We start from the raw sequence: 20,131 nt of genomic DNA, 5'->3' as shown, positions 1-20,131 counted from the left end.
TCCAAACCTGGAGGATGTAACAAAAAGTCTCCCAGGGCTTTGATGAGTGTCTCAGCTGTCAGTTCCATACAGCAGTCCTTCCAGAGGGGAGCAGAAGTCACTCTGCCAGCATTCGCAGGCGCCGCTCGTGCAGCAGCAACCTGATCTCCCTCACTATCAATGGTGAAATGAACAGGATTGTTGAACTCGTCTGTGGAAAGAAGCAAATCCAAGACAGTCAGCACAGAGCGACCAGAGCTGCAGCCACCCCCGCTCCAATGTGCACCCAAGGCCATCCCAGAGAGATACAGGCTAAGAGAAGGAATGACAGAGTGGCACAGCAGAGGAAGGACTGAGCTTGCAGGAAAGCTCATACAATTTCAGCTGTCATGATCATCCTTTCATAAAGATGAGCTCTTCAGCTCCTCAGTGACCTTCCTCCTCACCACCTCTGCTGGTTACCAAAGTGGCCTTCTCCCTTGTCAGCACAGATGCAAAGACCTCTCCTGGCACTTCCAGCAGGGAAGACCAAGTGAATTGTGCAGTGTTCACCACTGTGGTGATGCTGAGTGGACATCAGGGCCTCAACCATTCTCTGCCCCAGCAGCAAAACAGGGGCAAGGTATTTTCAGTTTAGTTTCAATACCCTCATCACTCCTTCCACTAATCTTCAAGACCTAACAAACAAGCAGCTTCACTTCAGCTCTCTGAACATACTATGAACTATGTATCATGGAGAAACAGGAGGGAGAAGTCCAGCCTTGGAAGTCAGTAAGGTGGTACAAGCTTTAGGAAATGCATACAGATATTTTTGGGCAAGTATTTTTGTGCCTCTGCTACAATCTCAGTTCCTGTTGGGTAACAGGACTTTAAAGGATCCAAAATGAACCCACCTGACTTAGACAATCTGAGGCAAAGCCACACCACAGGCCGCTTTGACAATGGTATCTGAAGTCACCATTCCCAGGTTCTCACAAGAACCTCCTATGGCAAATTGAGCTTTGACAAAGAATTTTTAAAAAAGGTGATTTCTTACCATTAGAATGAAGAAATAGAAAACCCACATCCATCCCAGGTTCTCCTGGATCAAAGACACTAGATACTAAATAGAAATGAAAAAAATATTATTCAAACTGGGGAGATAAGCATGACTTTCAGGCATAACACTTTCATTTCCTAGACTTTGTGGGCTGTTGACACTCTACACAGAGCTGATCACAAAATCTTCCAACTGGTCTTTTCCTGTCAGAAGAGATGACTCAGGACAGCAGCCTTTTTCTGTATGAAACCCACAGTTTCAGCAAAGCAGAGACACCATCCTGAAGCTTTACAGTAACTCAGAGCAGCACAACGACAGAACTGCACTACAGTTTCAAAGGGTGACAAATTGACTCTGCTGAATACGAGGTTTTTGCACGGAACACTGGGACATAAGTGGATGTAAGTACTCTCAGAAGAACTAAAAGCTCTAGAATGGCTTATAAATTACACAAGACACATTTTCAAGAGTTGTGCAACCAGTAACTACTTAACCCTTCATCCAGGCAAGACACTTGAGACTACACTCTGTTCTGAGCTGCACCCTGGCTCAACTGGGCAGCCCAGGCCACACAAGAAAATGTACCCCTTATTAGCAGATTTATATTCAGATGCTGCACAAGGGCCTCCCTTCTTCACTTCTGGGTGTATCAGAACAGGATCTGAATTTCTAACACGCTCATTGTGCATTTGCTGTTATTCACACACCCCCAGAATGACGTCGTGGTTGTCTCTGCTGGAATAAATGCAGTGTTGGAAGGGGAGGCAGGTGGAATCTCTCAGAACCAAAGGCCCAATTTTTGTGATGACGTGAGTTTGGATGGTATGTGTGTGGGAAGACAAAAACACTGAGAGGATGCCAGAAGAACACTGAGTGTAACAGCGCACTTATACATGTCCTCAAAGCACTTGTAATTTTCCATGTTCAGAGGAGATAAGCAGCATCTATCCCACAAAGGAGTGACTGAATGATTGTATTTTTCAGGCAATCAATGGCAAGCACAAACCCAAATCCCTTTCAAGAAAAGGACCTCGCACACCTTGCCTGCATCCGTGGTATTTTACCACCACTGCAGGATGCCTGGAATAGAACTGGCTCCAATGTCTCTCCTAAATCCTCCCCAAAGCACCACTGTGCTCTTTCACGTAGCTAACACTTGTATTTGAGAAGAAAACATCCCCAGTGGGCACACTGTCAGCTTCCTCCTCTGCAACACTCTAGTCCTCAGACCTCTGGCAGCATACTGTAAGGACTCTTGAAGCAAGTGGGGCTGGATTTACAAGGTGTAAAAGATATCCACAGATAAAAAGAGCAAGCACAAATAAGAGCAAATTTTAAATCACTTCATAAATGCTGTAACATTCAAAAGTATTCCAATTTTACTCAGTTATAGAGATATGCTTTTCTGTAAGAGAAGGTTTTCCTATCACCTCAAAACAAAAAAATCTCCAACTTTCAAAATATTTTTTCACTCTTTGCGAAGCTTTTTGAAGTTCAGGATATGAAAGTCTCTAAAATTCATTTGAATTACAAAAGTGCCTTAACATTAGCACTATTAATACTTAGTTTAGTTCTTAATTACATTGTTTCCACTGGAAACTTAGTTAAAACAGACAGGTTCCCTTCATTGTTTCTTAATTATTTTTAAAATCCTCCAACCCTCTCTTTCTCTCCCCATACAACTCTGGATTGAGGAATGTACTAACATCTGTAACCACAACAGACATTTTTCTTCCTTCCCCAGACCTTTCTTTTCCTTTGGCAGCCTCACCTGACCCACAGCAGCACCAATACTGCCTGTTCCATCCACAATTCCCGTGACTGTTGCCAGAGCCTCGCTGCTGCCTTTCACCAGATCCTGACGCCCCAGGTCAGCAGAAATTGCAGAACTGATCATGTTAGAGGGACCTCCAATGAAAAATCCTGAAAATGACAAGACAACAGCCTTGGTGCAAAACAAATACTCAGATTCTCAACAAAACACCTTCAAAACCCAGATTTTCTACCATGCAAAGCTCAGGACAAGAATTAAGTCTAGGGACAGTGCTCAGAGTGTAACTGCAAGCAGAGGGGTACCTGAAACATACAGTCATGGAACACCCTGAATATCTGGAGTACCCACACAGAAACAGCCAACAAGAACGTTTTAATTACTTTGGAGTAGCATACCCCCATGCTACAGCCTCAGTCTCCAACAGTTCATGGAGGAGGAGATGGAAGGCAAAAAAAAAAGGACCCACAACAAGAGGACAGAGTTCTGAAATAAGAGTGTTTGGAAAGAAAGGCTCTATTCATGCAGGCTTAATTCCATAACACAGCACAGTATGTGTGGTGGCACAAAAAGCTTGTGACCTCTCACAGTACACAGGGTATTTTGGATTGTGACAAACACCCTCAAATTTGAGCTGCAGCTCATGACTGCCACATACCCAGTTCCTCAGATACAAGATCACTGGTATTTTGGCATAAATCCACCTTCATCATACTGAGCCAAGGCAGATCCCCTCAGCTCCAGGCCACTATTCTATACAGTCTGTATTCTATACCTCCTTCTGTAAGGCAGTTTTCCAAAGGTAACAGAAACTGGGCCCCAGTTTTCACCCTTTCTGCAAAATCATCAGAGATGGCAGCACACACAAACACCTTACCACCACCTGGCTGGTGTTACTGATTGTTCTGCAACACATTTAGATGTCTACCAGCATAACAGTGGCTTTTGAGAAGTTACCTGTAATTGCCATGATCACAGCATTGATAGGTTTGCTGTTTGGGGAACCTGCAAGAGAAAGACCAGGTAAATAAACTTGAGTAGTAAGAGAATCCTTCATCTGTCTCTCTGGGGAAGTCAGGCTCAGCTCAAACTCTCTCATCATAAAGTATTCAGCATTTGAATAAGCCTTTTCACTCATTCTCCATTTTCCAAAACATTTTTTAAAATACAGAGATTGGACCTGGAGGTAGTAATCCAGCAACTTCCCAAACAATGCTGCACAATAAAGCAAAACATGCAAACCCCCATCTCCTAATTCCTCTTTACAAAGCTGTGTCTGAGCACCTACAGGTTCTCCTTGCCTTTCCAGCAGCACATGTACATGCAGCTAGTTTCCCATTACAGTCCCTCAGTGCTTTTCTGAGTTTTCCCTGATACCTCACTTCCAGGCATCACCTGAATTCCTTACTCACTTCCACTCAGGGCCCACACACAGCGAGTTCCTGCACAAGGCAAGGTGTACCCTCTTCACAGATTCTCAGGCCACTATTACTCTTATGTACAACACACTATGGGTATAATAAGGTTTCCTGTTTTGGCTGATGGAAGCTGAATTATCACACTGCAGGAACCTTGGATCACCTGAGACCTCTGTATCTGTCTGGACAGCAGCACATTTTGAGTTAAGCACAAGGCACCTGGTGCTCTGGCTGCTCTGCTGTCTAGTACAAACTTCAAACCTCATCAGCAATAATTTCATGTTTACTTCCAATTCACTTTTTAAAGCAATGCGTTAGCACAAGAGCCTACAAAAACTCCACCAAACCCAATCCTTGCTATTCAATAACTTACTGACATTGCCTCAAGACCATCTGAGTAAGCCTTCATGCTTCCAAAAACCACACTTCTCATGTCCAGCTCTGGCAGTTTTCTACCCACAGATCTCAAAGTGCTCTAAAAAAGTCTGTCTGGACCACCACCCCATTTTGGAGGATCACACAGAGAAGTGAAACAGCATCCCAGTGAGTTAAATCACTCTGGTACCACAGGACATTGTCTGAAGACACATACCTGTCACCCCTAGAAGTGCTTCATAAAATGTTTCACAGGAATTACATCTTCCTATCTCCTTACACTCTGTTTTCCTGAGATTCCTTTCAACAGCCAGACAGCAAGAACTATATCTATCATAAAAGAGGCAGAAACTCTCCAATTTCACCACTTACAGAAGTGTAAGTGGTGAAGTCTAAGAGCTTCTCCTGCCTCTGTGTAGTGTATATGTACTCCAGCACAGCTCTGTCCACAGATTCTCTTTCCTCATAGCATAGGGAAGCACCCGAGATTTCTTGCTCTACCAGTTATGGTGTTGACACAATGCCAATGCCAAAAATCTCACTGACACTGAAGGAGGATCAGTACCAGAAGGATCAGTACCATAACTCACCACTATAGGGAAATCCAGCCACTCAGAGAATTCATTTCCACCCCATTAACCAGAGAACAGATTTCTTTCTGTGCAGTGCTGCACTTGAGCAAAATAGATCAAAAGGCACCATTCTGATCCAGAAGCAGTTTCAAGACCAGAAAACATAATGAGAACAGGCTGTACTCTGGTTCTCTCTGGGATGCACTGAATGAACCTCTTATCCCTGCGCAGCACACGCATACTCACGGCTGTATCCAAAGAGAGAGCCCACAGCAAAGAGCAGGCTCACTGCTAGCACTGGGGCTCTCTTCTGCAGCACATCAGAAATCAAGCCCTGGATAGTCCCACCTGTTCAAAAAGAAAAATATCACTGTCAGGATCAGGATGCTGACACCTTGAACAAAGCTCATTTCACTGAGTGCAGTGGCCTCTGGCTTCCTCATCAATAGACATTCCCTCTAAAATCCTGAGAGCTATGTTTCCTGCCCTTACTGCCCAGGACACAGAGACAGCAGTAAATTTAAGTGTCTCAGATAAAGCAGGGAAAACTACTCATAGTGCTCTATTGGGAATGTGTTCCTTCTTTTTTTCTGGCATGCAACTCCTACTTTCCTTCTCTTCCCACATAGGACCATCACAACTCTACAACCACCACAACGCTGGATTAAGCGAGCTGAACACTGTGGCTCGTTCCTTTAACTGAAAGTGCAAGAACAGGCAGCTCTTTCTCACAGGGAAAACACTATTACACAGGAGCCTCACATTCCCTGCTGTCTTCACCTACGTAGGGCAGGTGCAACTGAATGCAACAAATGCCAAAGGCCAATAAAAATCACCTTATGTACCATTGCTACCTCTGCAGGAACTGCTCTGCTGGTAAAAGCCAGAATGCTGAGAAAGCCTAATGCAGAAAAGGCCACAGAGGCAAAAACACTGACCCTGAACAGACCCAAATGAGGATGTCTATTATAGGAAAGCTAACTGGACAAAGGAATAAAGCAAGAACCTGAGCACAGGAGATTGGAAGTCTAAACACATATACAATATATTCTTTATTCTGGAGGAACTGGGTCAGATTTTGCAGCCAGCAGAAACAAGAGCAATTACATTTAATTTCTGAACATAACACAGTTGGTGCCTGCTCTGCTGAGATCTGCAATGAGTCTGTCCTTAAAAACATAGGACAGACAGGACAGTACAGAACCCACTAAGCCCAGATCTAAATCTTCCCCCAGGGTACCTGTCAGAAAGGAAGTAGCAAGCAGGGGCCCCATTTTGTACACAGCACTTTTCAAGAGGTCCTAATCAATGAAGAAAACTGCCAGCTGGGGGTAATTTTAAAGAGTGTGACAGTGCCCTTCAGTTAAATGTAAACTCTTTAGGGGGTCATACACTTTTTTAAGGAAAAAAAAAAAAAGCCAAGCAGCCACATACATAACTAGACCTTTCCCACATTCAGTGAAAGCTAGATCCCACTGAACACCACTGCTCTGGCTGCATTCACTGTCTTTCATTCTCAAACACTATGCAGGCAGCTGCAAGAAGATGTCACTCCCCTGCTCACTCACCTATGATTCCTCCCACATCATACCAGATCGAGAGCTGGTCAGCTTCTGCTTCTTTCCATCCAAAGTTGTTGCTGAGGTAGAAGGGCAGCCAGAAGAAGAATGAGTAATTCACCAGCTTCAAGCAGGCATAGGCCAAGGAGTACTGGAACAAAGAGAGGGCCAGTGAGCAGTTAGCACTTGAGAAATGCAAACAGCACTTCTGCTTATTCCCATAAAGCTCTGGATCCAGCTAAAGCTTTCATGGGAAAGCGCTTCTGAATTTCATGTAAGAAGGCAGCATCATGAAAGCTTAATGCTGAACATCAAAGGGAACTCAGGCATACAAAAATCACTGTCAAGAAGGTTATTTTTTTATCACTGAATGCAATGGGTTAAAACACTTTCAGTGTAATCTTGAGAGGAGATGACATCAGGCTTCAAAAAAACCAAAGAAAATTTAATTCACCTTCTGAAGAGAAGGGAGCCAACCACGTGACATGAAACAAGCTTGAGATTTAGTCATCTGTGCATCATGCTGAGAAAAGTTATGTGAAGTGGTTCCTCTGTGCTATCTTGTGCTGCTCAAAAGGCTCATCTGCTTACAGCACCAGAAGAGAAAGCTTCACCCGAAATCCCCAGGCAGGTATTCCAGGACACGGGATGAAAGGTGTGGCCAAAGCTGAGCACAGGCTTTCAAACCCAACAACTGAGACAACCTCCTTCTTCTGGCTGCTGGGCTCAATTTGTCCTTAGCTAGCAGATCTCCTCCTTAGGAGCCTTCATGTGTGTGGCAAAGATTAGTTCTCAGGGACTGCTGGCCCAGCATGCAGAGGGACAGGTCACACTGTTTCAGTAAAGCTGCCTGATAAACACCAACACAGCAGTTCAAGGAACCCACTTGAAGAGGCAAACAAGGATGAAGATGCTAAAGCACAGCCTTTGAGACTGTGTGCATATGGACACTTGACTTTGAATTTTAAAAAGCAGATCTTTTTACATATTAAACTCCACAAAATTATCTCTTCTGAATTTATATTATTTTAATAGATACAGACTTTTTTAGCTGTATTATTAATGCCTTTTCACTCTTACAGGACACAAACTAATTTCCACCATATATGGAAGACATGGGGATGTTTGGCAGAGTTCTCCTGCCTCTGGGTGTGAGAAATGCACTGTACAAAGTGATATTTATTTCAATGCACTAAGAAACTGTCCACCAGATTGTCTGAGTGATTAAACACTGAATTCCTAGAGGCTCAGGGGAAAGCTGTCTGCACTAAAACTCTTCCACTGTATCACTCAGCAGGAGATGAGAGAAGCTACAGAAAAAATATGTCAAATAAATTCTTTGTAGAATCTTGACAAGGCTTTGGAGATTCTCTCAGTATCTGGTCTCTCATCAATCTGACATGGTATCCCTGTTTGGCTGGGCACTAATCTGACATCAGATAAAACTCAGAGGTGTTCAGGTTGCTGGATTAGGGTGTGGAACGTGTCCTCAAAACCCAAAGTACAAAGCCAGCAACCTCAGTTGCTGCCATCTCCTTTTGCTCAGGCCAGTGAAAAAGGTCACATATCAACTGAGGCAGATGCCACCACTAACATTTTGTGTGAGGCATTTACCAGAGGAGGAAAGAACTCAAGATGGGTTTGCTTTCTTTTGCCATCCCTCAACTAAGGCCTTAACAACAGAACTGGGGTTGTCCTGCACTCAACACACGGACACTTCTAGGTTTCCACCCATCCCTTCCAGATTTCCTGTTGCTTTAATCACAACAGCCAACTGCTTTGCTCATTAAGGGTACCTGGCAACACTGCCCATTCAGTAGCTCTGCTCCATGACAAATCCAGACAGTTCCCACTGTTCTGCTGAGCCAGCCACTCTGCCCCCTTTCTTGTACTGGCTCTAGTACTCAGAGGGGACAGCCCACAGACGCAGAAGGTTAACACTGGTTTTTAATGACAGGTTAACTTTTCAGCTGAACATGAATTGGGCAATACTGCTGATACAGAAGCACAAGTTTTCAAAGGTCAGGACAAGGATATGTGGAAACTGCATCACCAGGCCTTGGTTTCCTGTTGTTCCTAAGAAATCCCACACACTTTGCCAGCTGTCACATCATGCCAATTCAGACTTTTCAGGCCAGCTTTCTGCTTTACGGTAACTAAAAAACCCCAAATCTCAGTATCAGTGCCACAGAGCTCTGTGTGATGCTCAGTTAGGAGTGAGAACCTCACTCCTCAGGGCAGGCATCTATCTTACCAAGGAAGCATCCTACAGCCACCTTTGCTCATGGACTCCCTTCCAAATTCACAGCAGGAAGGGCAGGATCTCTGCTCCCCTTCCCCAGCTCATTACATGCACTCCATGAAGCAGGATGGGAAGAGCAACACACACCACACACCCAGACAGAATCATCCATGCACACAAGGGTAACAGGCCCAACCCCAACATTTCAACAGTGTGAGACATCAGATGTCAACCACTACAACATATGGTCAACATATTAACAATGATGTGAACAAATCCTGACACTGCAAAAAGCCAGCTTTACATTTAACAGGTAAGTCAGCTCTTACTTAAGAACCTGTGTCCTCACCAGTACTACACCAGGAAGGCAACAAGCTTGGAAAAAGCCAATGGCCTTGGGCTGGTTGTCATTGTCAGTTGCTTGAATGGAGTAATTCCGGTCATCATCATCTACATCATCATTGCCCATCAGAGGTCTGTTGGCATCTTCTTCCACACTGACTTCATCTTCATCTGCTCCAAGCTCAGGGAGGCCTAAGTTTTACAAGGAATAAGCAACAGGAAAAACAGACCACAGCCTGTTCACCCTTTCCCCACTCTAAAGCTATGCTCACTTCTTTTAAGCAATTCTACCTTCTAGCAATTCCCTTGCTCTCCCATACCTCCATCTTCCTTTGGCTTAGAAACTCTTCTAGATGGTGTTCTGCAGTGCCGCCAGTTTCTACCCTTTGTCTTCTAGGGCTCTTGAAAGTATTGTCTGATCCTGGCGTCGGCTTTGTCTGTTCTGAGTGTCTGGCCATTAGTTGGAAGACACAACAAATTAGTGCATTTCCCCCCTTATTGAGGGGTTGGGATCCTCAGCCCTGGCTCCTGGGTGCCACCACCCTTGAATGTGGAGGCCGAGTGTAGCAGCAGGGACACAGACACCTGCTGCCTGTTCGTGCCTTTGCTGGAATGGAAGGCCTGGGAACTGCATTGTGCTTCCTGGGATGCAGAGCACTCTTATGAGCACTCTTTATGGCAGCTTTAGTGCTACCAACTTTACAGCCTTTGCAGGCACCTGGGAAACCTCCTCCACGGCCCTGTCAAAGCCCCAAAGTTCTTTTGTTTTCCTCCTACACTCTGACTTGCCTGCCACCTTTTCAGAGAAGAAACACATCCAACCCAAGAGTTATTTATCTGTGGCAGTCCTGCAGACCAAAACTACTTTCCCTTCCCTTTGCACAGTTAAGGCTTGCCATAGTTTTCTCCGACAACAACCAGTTATCAGTTTGTCTGCTGTTTCTTTAACAAATACTGATGTTTCAGGTGAAGAAAAACTGATAATTAGGCATATCCTAATGGAGATGTTAAAGCCAGGCCGTTTTATTTTGCTTTTAAAAAATATCCAGACCCTATTCACGTGATGCAGGGTAGCATTTAGTGTGATCTTGGCAAGTAAAGCATTTGCTCCATTAAATGCATTAAGGTGCAAGACCATTTGATGAGAGCCCTGAGGATAAATGCTGTCAGAATGAGTAGAACTACCTGGAAAGCTGCAGCTCTGCTTTCCATGAAGGGACTGAAATAGCACAGCTCTTCCACTCACCTACTTCCTTCGGCGACGTCAGGAGCCCGAAGAACACAATGACTCCTCCAGCAAACTGTACGGAGGCAGTCACCAAGAAAGCATACTGAGGAGGAATAAATAAAGCATTCTCCTTTAAAGCACTTTCAGTCACACACACCTCCCTCACTAATGAGGGTTTCTTTACATTCCAGCCTCATTAGAGAGCAAACACAGCTACAACAACCCAGACTGCATCCATAACACTTGGAAACAAGTGATCTCTGCATCTCCTGAACAGACTGGGTCCTATCTAGGCCTATCTGTACTGAGGTGACAGCAGTGAGGAAGCAGCTGAGCCAACACAACCAGAGATACAGCTCTATTGGAGGGGACTGCTCAAAGAAGGGTCAGGCACCAAATTCAGACAAGATTGTTCAGAGCTTTAGTCAATCAGATCCTGAAATCCTCCAAAGACAGATCCTACAGGCTCTGTCCCCTTGTTCCATTGCTTTACATCATAGGAAAATAGTTTTCCAAATATCCAGTTGGAACCATCCCTGCTTCACTGTATACCCACTGCTTTTTCACTCTCTCACAGTGTAGTCCAGGAAAAAGTCTGGCTCTGATTTCTCAGCAATCTTCTCCCAGGCTTTGGAAGGCTGCTCTTGGTACCCTAAACCTTCTCATGTCCAGAGTGACCAGCTCAGCTCTGCCAGCCTGTCCTCAGAGACCCCATGCTGCGAGATGTGCTGGGTCACTCCCATTCCCTGTGCTCAGTTGTCCACTGCCACAGGACAGCCTGGCCTCTTCCCACTCACAGCAGCTATGCCTCCATGCCCTTCCAGCTCCAGTGACTCCAGTCAACTGAGAACCTGTGCTGGATGACTCTGAAGAGCACTTGAAGGCACCCAAATCAGAAGAAGGTATAATGTGACACTAGAGCTCCTCAGTAACATCAGTCCTGTTTACAGAGGAGTCTCAGGCTCATTTCTCCCAGTTTGGAAGAGTCAGGAAAGGAACAGCCTTTCTATTCTGCCTACTGCTTACCTCCACAGAACTCAGTAAGATGAAATTGGACACAGGAGGCTGCTGCCCCTCAAAGATGGGATAAGAAACCAGTGTCTCATAACCCATTCAGACATGCAGGTGCAGCTAGAAGCCAGGCAGCAATACCTACCTCATAGCCATATTTGAGAACGCAGGAGGCAAGGAATGCCCCAAGGATATTTCCCACAGATGCACAGGCACTCCAGAGTCCAAACACAAAACCCCTCCTGCAGAAGGGGAAAAAGATTTGAAGCAGGCAATGTGAGGACAGATGACATTACAAACAAGACAAAAGCAGAACATTCAAGTGAACTTTAATTTATGAATAAAGTTACACCATTTTCCCTGACCACTTCAGAGAGACGCAAAGTTCACTTAAAACAAAACACATAATAACTTGGAGGGGTCAAACAGATAAGCAAGGAACACTGAAACATCTGTCTTAAAGCAGAGTGAGCTGGCAACTAGGTTACAAACTGACTAGAGCTCATCTGCAATACCCCAGAGAGAGAGTAGAATCTACCATGAGTCAGTTACTATTTGCTCTCTTTATTGGTAAGTAGACAGAAAGGTTTTCCAGTGGTATGAAAATTAAAATTGAGTCACTCTACAGGAGTTTTGAAGTTCGACTCTGTGCTTTTAACACACTCAGTTGTGTTCACACCAGGCTGTGCTGTGGCTCCAGAAAAAACAGAAAGAGAGAGAGAGAGAGAGAGAGAGAGAATGTAACAAGTAAGGCATACTTCATCCTACCTAATTTTAATTATGATCTAACAGTTGGCCTTTCTGGTTTGAGAATTTCAGCATGATCTGCTGCTCAGCAGGTCAGATAAGTGAGTCACTGAAGACAGCTCAACTTACCCAGCTTTTCCAAACCAATTTCCCATGACAGCAACCACACAGGGCCAGCCAGTGGACTGAAGCAAGCCATTCACAACCCAGAGACAGCAGTAGAACCACTTGTTGTAGAAATGCAACCATTCTGTGAGTGTGCCAAAGGAGAACACCTAGAGAGGAGCAGGGGGGAAACAGAGAAGACACCCTGAGGCTACTGGTGAAAGACATTCAGGAGTGGGGTGCTAAAAAAAGGAACAAGCTTTCAGGGAGCTGTGCAGGGCCAGGGCAGAGGCCAGGCTGGCATTGTTTGAGACACAGCACAGGACTCACAGCACCCTCTGCTGAGCCAGCACAGCTCTGACTCCAGAGACAAATGTGCTATCATGGCACTTCCTCTCCAAAAGACTTTTGTCTCCCCAAACAGCACAGTTACAAGAGCAGAGGAGAAGGAAGAGACAAATACTTTCAGCAACAACACTAAAACTACAGTAGCCTCTTGATCTGCTGCTGTACTGACATCCTAATCCATGAGGCTCTCTGCAAACACAGAACCCTCACAGGTCATGGATCTTCACCAAATTTAACATAAATACTACAGCCAGGTCTCAAATTACTAAGTGCTCTAACCCAAACCAGCCAAAATAAACACACATTGTGGCACAGGGTGCTTGAGGCACACTTGTAGTCACGTGTTTGCAGAGCCCAATAGGTCACAGGAGGGTTTGTAGCCACTGGGTAAATCAAACACACTCCACACACTTTACTACTACTTTAATAGCCAGAAAACCACCATGAGATAAAACAGATTCACACTTATCTGCAGTGGTTTGAACTTGAAGAACTCTTTCGTTTTAAGCAGATACTCTTTTTTGACACATACCCTCCCAGCAATTACATAAAATAAGTACATGAGTGCCTGGGATTGTTAGCACATTCTTTAAAGAACAGAGCAAAGATTGTGTTTGGAAGCAAAAGCCTCGATAACAACATACATGGTCTCAGAGATTAAGTTATACTACAAAAAACAGTCCCCAAAAGTCCAAATACACTAATCTTGAACAAAAACTGTTCATCTAGGCAGTGCCTCAGACTTAGGAATTTCCTTCTGACAGTGTCCAGAACTAGACATTTCAGGAAGGGGAGAGTCATCTACGCTCAGTACTTTAGACAATGCAGTGCATGCATCCAGCACCAAGTGATACCTGCAGGCTTTGAGACACTGAGGTACAGCTACAGCTCATGAGCACATTCACACAGAAACAGAACGAGCCTCTTCTCCCCTACAGCAAAACCCTGCCCAGAAACCCTAAGGAAGACTTTTAAATCCCACTCCTATGTTCCAACTTACCACCAGAGCAGAGGAACACATGCCAAAAGACAAAACCCAGCGTAAATTCAGGCGGTCCCCAACTATGCCACTGACAAAGAGACCCTGAGAACAAAACACAGCATTAAATAAAGCCAGAAGATTTGCACCCTATAGCTGTAAGAATTAAAATGACATAGAAAGGCCAAACTAATCCAAACACTGCCATTATACCAACTTATAGTTTGATTCTCACCACTTCTCTTGTCACCAAAGAAACCCTGCTCGTAGCTGCTCATTACATTTCTTGTTTGAAAGAATTCAGCTGAGAACTCTTGGAGAGACAGAACTAGTCCTCCCTGGTGACAGGAGTGTAAGAAATTCTGAAGTGATAGTATTTCCCTTGTGTTTGCTAACAAGCATCTTCATATGGGTGACAGGCATGGGCAGAACTAACAGAAACCGAAAGAGAAAAGATTTGCCTCTGAACTAAGCTTTTTATTGTGGGTGAGATGTTCCCAGTAAGAGTCAACCAAAGCTGAGCAGCTTGGGGTTAGCTTTACTCACCACAGCATAGGAAAACAAAAAGATGGTGTCCAGTGTCCCCAGGAAGAGAGTTGCTTCTTCTGCATTAGGAAATAAATGGCTGCTGTTCCAGAGCTAAAGAGAGAAAAATTTGACAGGTGAACAGGGAGAGGCATAGCTCATTCTACTCTTTTTCAGTGGAAACCCCAGCTCCAAAGCAGAACAGCATCTGGCCCAAGCAAGATCCCATTCCTCCAAGACTTTAATTATCAAATCAGGAACAATTCTGGCATTATCTTCCAGCAGAAAATGTCCACTGACACTTTGTTTCACTTCTAAAAGGCAAGCTAGCAAACCAGAAGTGAGAAATGTTCCTTTCACCTGGATCAAGACAAACGACTGGCAAAACAAACCCTACTTCTAACAACCATGCAACTGTTAGACAGCTTCTTACTCTGAGACACTGATGAGCATTTTAATGAATAATACAATAAAGGCATATTCTGTTTTATGTGCAGCATCTCTTCTGTACTTCTCTCGCTGTCTTCATTAAATAAATAATTCCCTTGAAGTATTTGTGGCAGCAGCCAAAATAAGAAATGACAGAAAACAAACAGAAAAGAAAGACCACAAAAGGAACAAGGGGAAGAAATAGACTGGTTGGAAACTATTTACAACAAACTCCAGTCACTAATGTTGTTAGGTTTTTTGCTTACCCTGAGTTTCACTTTACTTTCAATACGATCAAAAAAAGGGGAGAAGTCTCACTTGTCCCCAAAGAAAGATTAATGTAATCAGGTAAAAAAAGCAAGCTTTGAGGATAACTTGAAGAATGAATAAAGTTTATCAGAACAAAGTTTTCTTCCCTTCTCACCATGCCCCCATTAGAAAACAAACAAACCCAACCCAAGCCCAACCTACGGATATGCCTAACTCAAATATCATCAGTTTCAGCTTGATTCTAGCTCTCCAGAACATCTTGTACAGACAACACTAATCATACATCCACTTAATTTAACAGATGGAACCTAAATTGATACCTAAAGGACCAGTCTGACCATTTTTCTTGTTCAGACATGCATCTCAACATCCAGCAAACACCAAATCATCTATATATTAAAAAAACAAAACAAAACAGCTTCCAAAATATACTAGTTGTTTGAAAGTCAGTTAAAGAACTAAATAGAAACACCTTGGATTTTGTTTTAGCATCCCTGGGATGCTCGCTCCTTTTGGTCATACTATAAATTCCTGAACACATTACAAGTGAAATTTACTATTCTCACTTATCACAAGAAGTCAGCATTTATCATCCTTCTGTTCCTTCTGTCAAACATTCAAATAACCAATGATTTCTAATGCAGGCAACACTCCAGCAGCTGACTTGTAACTCCCTGCTCTAATAGATCTCATGGCTTGTGACCAAGCTGTTAATGTGAGATTTCTTCCACTTCTCAAAAGCATTGGGACAAAGCATTACAAAAAGCAAGCATGGCCCTAAACACCCTATGGTAGGAACCAGGAGGTAGTTCTTGCATTCCCATTTGTGAGAACCAAGCACTTTAAAACTTCCTTTCCTGCAAGCAAGCACTGCCAAACTCCCACTTGCTTTCACTGAAGCCAGGATTTTACAGACAAGGCGTACTGGATGCTCAGCATGGAAATCAGACCTTTTACATGCAAGATAAAACATCATTCTTCACTATTAACTTAGGATAAGCAGCTAGCATGCTCAGATAGCTCTCTTCTCTCCTGGTTTGGCTATCCTTTTAAGAGAGTGGCAGCAGCACCACTGCCACAGAGAAAGCACAGCCAGGATTTCACAGAACTCTCTGTAAGCCCATTAACTGCTTTGGTTTATTGCCTCCAATGCTCCAGAGGAAGAGTCCCTGTTTCCCCCTCCTCCATGCTGCTGGCTATTGCAGACTCTGCTGGGGCCCCCACTTCCATTGGAACACTGTAGCTTCTTGAGAAGTTTCCCTCTGGGTACCACTAGGGAAGATTTCAGCCTTGCCTGGTGATCCATAACACTACAATGCCAACTCCTAAAGTTCCCCCTCACATTCTGAGAAGTGAGGAACAGCTAAGGGGCCTCTTCAGCCCCACAAGCTCAGCCCACTGGCAGCTGCCCACCTTTCCTTGCACTTCCTTCTCCCTTGTGTCCTTACCTCATATGGCCGGAGCTCAGGGGCCGTGCTGTTTAGGCAGGAGGGAGTCCATTGGCTGGAAATGCTGACTTTGACATTACTGAATGTCTTTCTGGAGGCATGAAGCAGGGAATAACTGCCAGAAAACACACAGACACAGGTTGGCTGAATTTTCTCTGGATGTCAAGGGGGAAATAGTGGAAATACAAATCTCTGAGCAGAGATACACTCAACCTACCTGAAGAAGGTCAGCAGGAACACAACAATATGATGGTGGGTGCAGTGGGACACAAGGCCTCTGTTGGCAGGCTGCCTCCGGAAGCTTCCAGGCACAGCCATGTTCCTGGCAGCCCTATCCCTGCTCCTGCCTTGGCCACGAGGGCTGGATGGTGATTAGGTCATTTTTCTTCTCACTTAAATAGAAGAAGGTGGGAAGGGAGGAGAAGAGAAAACACATTTGAACTAAAACACATATATGAAGTACAGCTCTGTTCCCCAAACAGCTCGAATTCAGATGGAACAACTCTATGCCATGCCTTTCCAACTTTCACACCACTACCCATCTCATCACTTGTACATTCCTCAGTACCTTCTATGGCTTAAGGTGTCTTGTTATTCCCATTCTCCCAGTACCCTCATGGCACTTCTTTTTTGTTTCTCTCCTAGCAGATGCCTCTTCGGTGCCCGGGACCAAAGAATACCCCCTGGATCTACCAGCTTCCAGCATTCCCCCATTAAAGACCATTCTGCACCACTTACACACATGGTGCACTACAGAGTGGCCATAAATAAGCTTTCCACTGCTACCTGGCTGGACACAGATGGGTGATGGAAGCCACAAGAGCAGCATTTAGCTATGGGTGGAGAAGAGTTTGTGATCTGACTGCCTCATTAATTGGAAGAATATTTCCAAGAGTGGACTTGCATAGATGGAAAAAGGGAAGTAACTGTGAGGACAGTGCTGAAATCCAACAGCTGGAATTTTTGCCTATTTATTCTCAAGCCTGACACTACAGCTCCATCTGTCACTAACTCATTAATACAGCACATGACAAGTCACACCTTCCTGTCCCTACCTGTAGGGCACAGGTGACATCTGCCTCAACTTCGAGATAACCAGAAATTATCAGCACTGAGGGAAGGCCATGACAGACAAACAATTTCCTCATGCTGCTCCATGTCACACTGCTCCACTCCCCCAGCTGCACTGGCATGGCCAAGGGACCATTTCTGCGAACAGATTTTGGGAAACAGCCCCACTGGCAGTGAGGGGGTGAGTCTCTCTCCACACATTTCAGAAGACAGGCCAACACCACAAACACTCTGAATGCTGAGGAGAGGTACAATAAAGCACCACCCCTGTTTCCCCAAAGGATCAGCACTGAAATAACACAGAAGATAATGCCTTTGTGTTCTTCTGTATCCACAGGCATGGTTTGTAATTATTTGCACATCTGATAGAAGATTTTACAAGTTCAGTTTCATAACCTCACTTGGAGAAAGTGGATGTCATTGCCCAGTCTCTCATCCAAATTACTGCTGCTGAAAACCATTTATTTCACACAGACTTTCTGTTCCTCCTTTTTAAAGGTTCATCAAGACACCTTTCACTGCTGGCAGCCTCCCTTCCCTGTTCTCTCAGTGATGACACATGCCTGACTAACAGCAATATCCAGCCACTGCTGGATACATGAACCATCATGGAAACCAACATCGCGTCTGACCTCCAAAACAGAGTGTGGCACAGAGACCTTCTGAGTAACACGGGCCAGCCACGACAGCTTTGAGACACTGGAGTCATGTTTATCCTACACCACACCTGAACACCTCCATTCTCATCCAGCACAAATGCAGTGAGTCTGTACAAGACCTGACACCATCTGTCTCCATCTACACAGCCCAGGTGCACTTGAGCCACACTGCCACTGCTCCAGCTGGCACAGAGCACCCCGGTGTACCGGCACCTCCTTGCAGGAACACCTGTCTAGAGTGCTTGGGTTCACACAGAGGAAAAAAAAGTGCCTACAACTGGAGCTGTGAGAAGGCAAGACCAGCCCTGGAAGAGGCAGCTTTGCAAGTAGTCTTGATACTACCTTCACCTGAGGCCCCAGACCATTTCTCAGCATCAGTGATTGAAGACTCAGCAGCTACATAAGTATCACACGGTGCTACTCCCTTCCAGGCAGCAGTACCCCTACAGCTCAGGGCTGAGTCCCATACAAGCTGCACGGAGAAGGGAAGCCAAGGCACTCCAATTTCCCAGCTCCCTGGTCCTTACAGGCCTGCGAACCATACGCTCTGCTGGTCAAACACAAGAGCTTCCTTGCCTCTCCCTCCCCTCCCACCAGGCAGATAACAGAGCTGTCCCAAGGAAAGCAAAACTCTGCTAGTTGTGCAATGCTGTGGGGAAAAGTTCCTTCCTTGAGTAATCAGTTTGCAGCCCAAAGCACAAGATTTACTACTTGCTTCATGTCAACATATGCAAATACAGATCTTATTTGTCCAAGATACTGAGTCCTTTTAAAGCTAAGACCTGGTTTGACCTTAGAGTCACCTCTTTTTTTTTTTTTTTAACAGCATTTACTACTGAAACAATCTGTTCTTCAGAGCTTCCCAATCTCAGCTAGTTTTCTAGAAGGCCTTCTGGCACAGGACACTTTCACAGTGTAGAGATAACCACAAAAGATTGTGTTTTCCCTCTTTCTTCATCCTGCCCTTCCTATATTCAAAACTGGCATTCTCCCTAGGCTAGAAAAGTGTGCAACCAGTTCATTCCTTAAAATTAGTCTTCTAATTATTGTGAGAACACCACAATAACTTTTTAGTGGAGGAGAAACAAAAACTAGGCAGCAAGATGACCTACAGAACTCAAGACAATGAAGCACATACCTTTAAGAAAGGAAGGCATGCTTTTAGAATGTTAGACTGCCTTGTCTAACTACTTAGCACTATTTACCTTCAGCCAGCCGGAATTTTGAGTAAGCTTTTGTTAGGCTTTCACCCTTATTTGCTAAGCTCTCCTCGGTGTTCTGCCTTATCCCTTCACTTAAAGTCAAAATAAGATACCTTAATTTCAAAACAAACATCCTTAATGCTACCCTACTGCCCTCCAAAGCCGGCAGGAAAGTGCAGCGTTAACATTCCTGGGACTTCCAATGTGCAAAACAAACGAAGGGATTTTTTTTCCAAAATAATAGTAATTTAAAAAACCAAGCAAAACCCCAGCAAAAACCAAACCAACAACCCCCCGCACTCGTATGCCATTTTTCCAGGCAGACAGAAGAACAGTGGCACAACCCCAGACCCACGCCGGGCCCTCCGCAGCCAGCACAAGCCCACCGTCTGTCACCGCGGATGCCCAGACGGATGCTGTCCGGGAAGGACAAGGGGCTGCCCCGAGCACCGGGATGCTCCGACCATGATCCGGGCTGCCGGGCCGCGCTCCCCCCACCGGGCACGGCCGCCCAGCCCAGCCCAGCCCAGCCCAGCCCCACCGCTCCGCTCCGCTCCCGGCGCTGGGGCCGCGTCCTGGGCGGGGCGGGGAGCGGGGCCGAGCGGGCAGCGCCGGGCTCGCCCCAGCTCCGGCACCGCCGCTGCCCCGCCGCGGCCCGGCCCCGCACCTCGGCCGCCGCCCCACGCCCCGGGAGCCGCCCGGCCCCGCGTACCGTGCGCGGCGCCCAGCGCGGCCGGAGGAAGTCGGCGGGAGGAGGCGGCGGCTCTTCCGGGCGGTCCCGCGGAGCGGCGGGAGCTGTAGTCCGGCCGCGG

The 20,131-nt window shown here is 45.4% G+C and overlaps 1 protein-coding gene across 3 annotated transcripts; it reads right to left on the bottom strand.

Moving 5' to 3' along the window:
* On the bottom strand, positions 1 to 20,123 carry SLC37A3 (solute carrier family 37 member 3). 3 transcript variants are annotated; one of them, XM_069003181.1, is made up of 15 exons: positions 20,032 to 20,123; positions 16,605 to 16,779; positions 16,388 to 16,502; positions 14,262 to 14,354; positions 13,737 to 13,820; positions 12,413 to 12,558; positions 11,682 to 11,778; positions 10,544 to 10,628; positions 9,305 to 9,489; positions 6,723 to 6,864; positions 5,401 to 5,502; positions 3,747 to 3,794; positions 2,790 to 2,941; positions 1,016 to 1,081; positions 1 to 190 (listed from the first exon to the last, which is right to left on the bottom strand). In XM_069003181.1, exons 2-15 carry the CDS (start codon positions 16,703 to 16,705, stop codon positions 98 to 100), a joined length of 1,509 nt encoding a protein of 502 aa, XP_068859282.1. In that variant the 5' UTR covers positions 16,706 to 16,779; positions 20,032 to 20,123; the 3' UTR covers positions 1 to 97. The 3 variants fall into 3 exon arrangements, with proteins under 3 accessions (XP_068859282.1, XP_068859285.1, XP_068859284.1); XM_069003184.1 differs by lacking the exon at positions 20,032 to 20,123 and adding an exon at positions 19,987 to 20,004; XM_069003183.1 differs by lacking the exon at positions 20,032 to 20,123 and adding an exon at positions 19,706 to 19,767.
* Positions 20,124 to 20,131: the final 8 nt, after the last annotated feature.

This window comes from Aphelocoma coerulescens, chromosome 1A (assembly GCF_041296385.1).
Source record: "Aphelocoma coerulescens isolate FSJ_1873_10779 chromosome 1A, UR_Acoe_1.0, whole genome shotgun sequence".
Taxonomy (NCBI): domain Eukaryota; kingdom Metazoa; phylum Chordata; class Aves; order Passeriformes; family Corvidae; genus Aphelocoma; species Aphelocoma coerulescens.
The sequence above is the reverse complement of the archived record's forward strand: the minus strand, read 5'-3'. Positions and strand labels throughout refer to the sequence as shown.

What these genes read in the sequence shown, in the direction of transcription:
- SLC37A3 (XM_069003181.1), bottom strand. Translation starts at nt 16,705, where the DNA reads ATGGCTGTGCCTGGAAGCTTCCGGAGGCAGCCTGCCAACAGAGGCCTT. An exon ending in TTTTGTTTTCCTATGCTGTG is followed by an intron (nt 13,821 to 14,261) that starts GTGAGTAAAGCT and finishes TTTTGTTCTCAG; the next exon opens with GGTCTCTTTGTCAGTGGCAT. An exon ending in GACGTCGCCGAAGGAAGTAG is followed by an intron (nt 9,490 to 10,543) that starts GTGAGTGGAAGA and finishes TGTAAAACTTAG; the next exon opens with GCCTCCCTGAGCTTGGAGCA.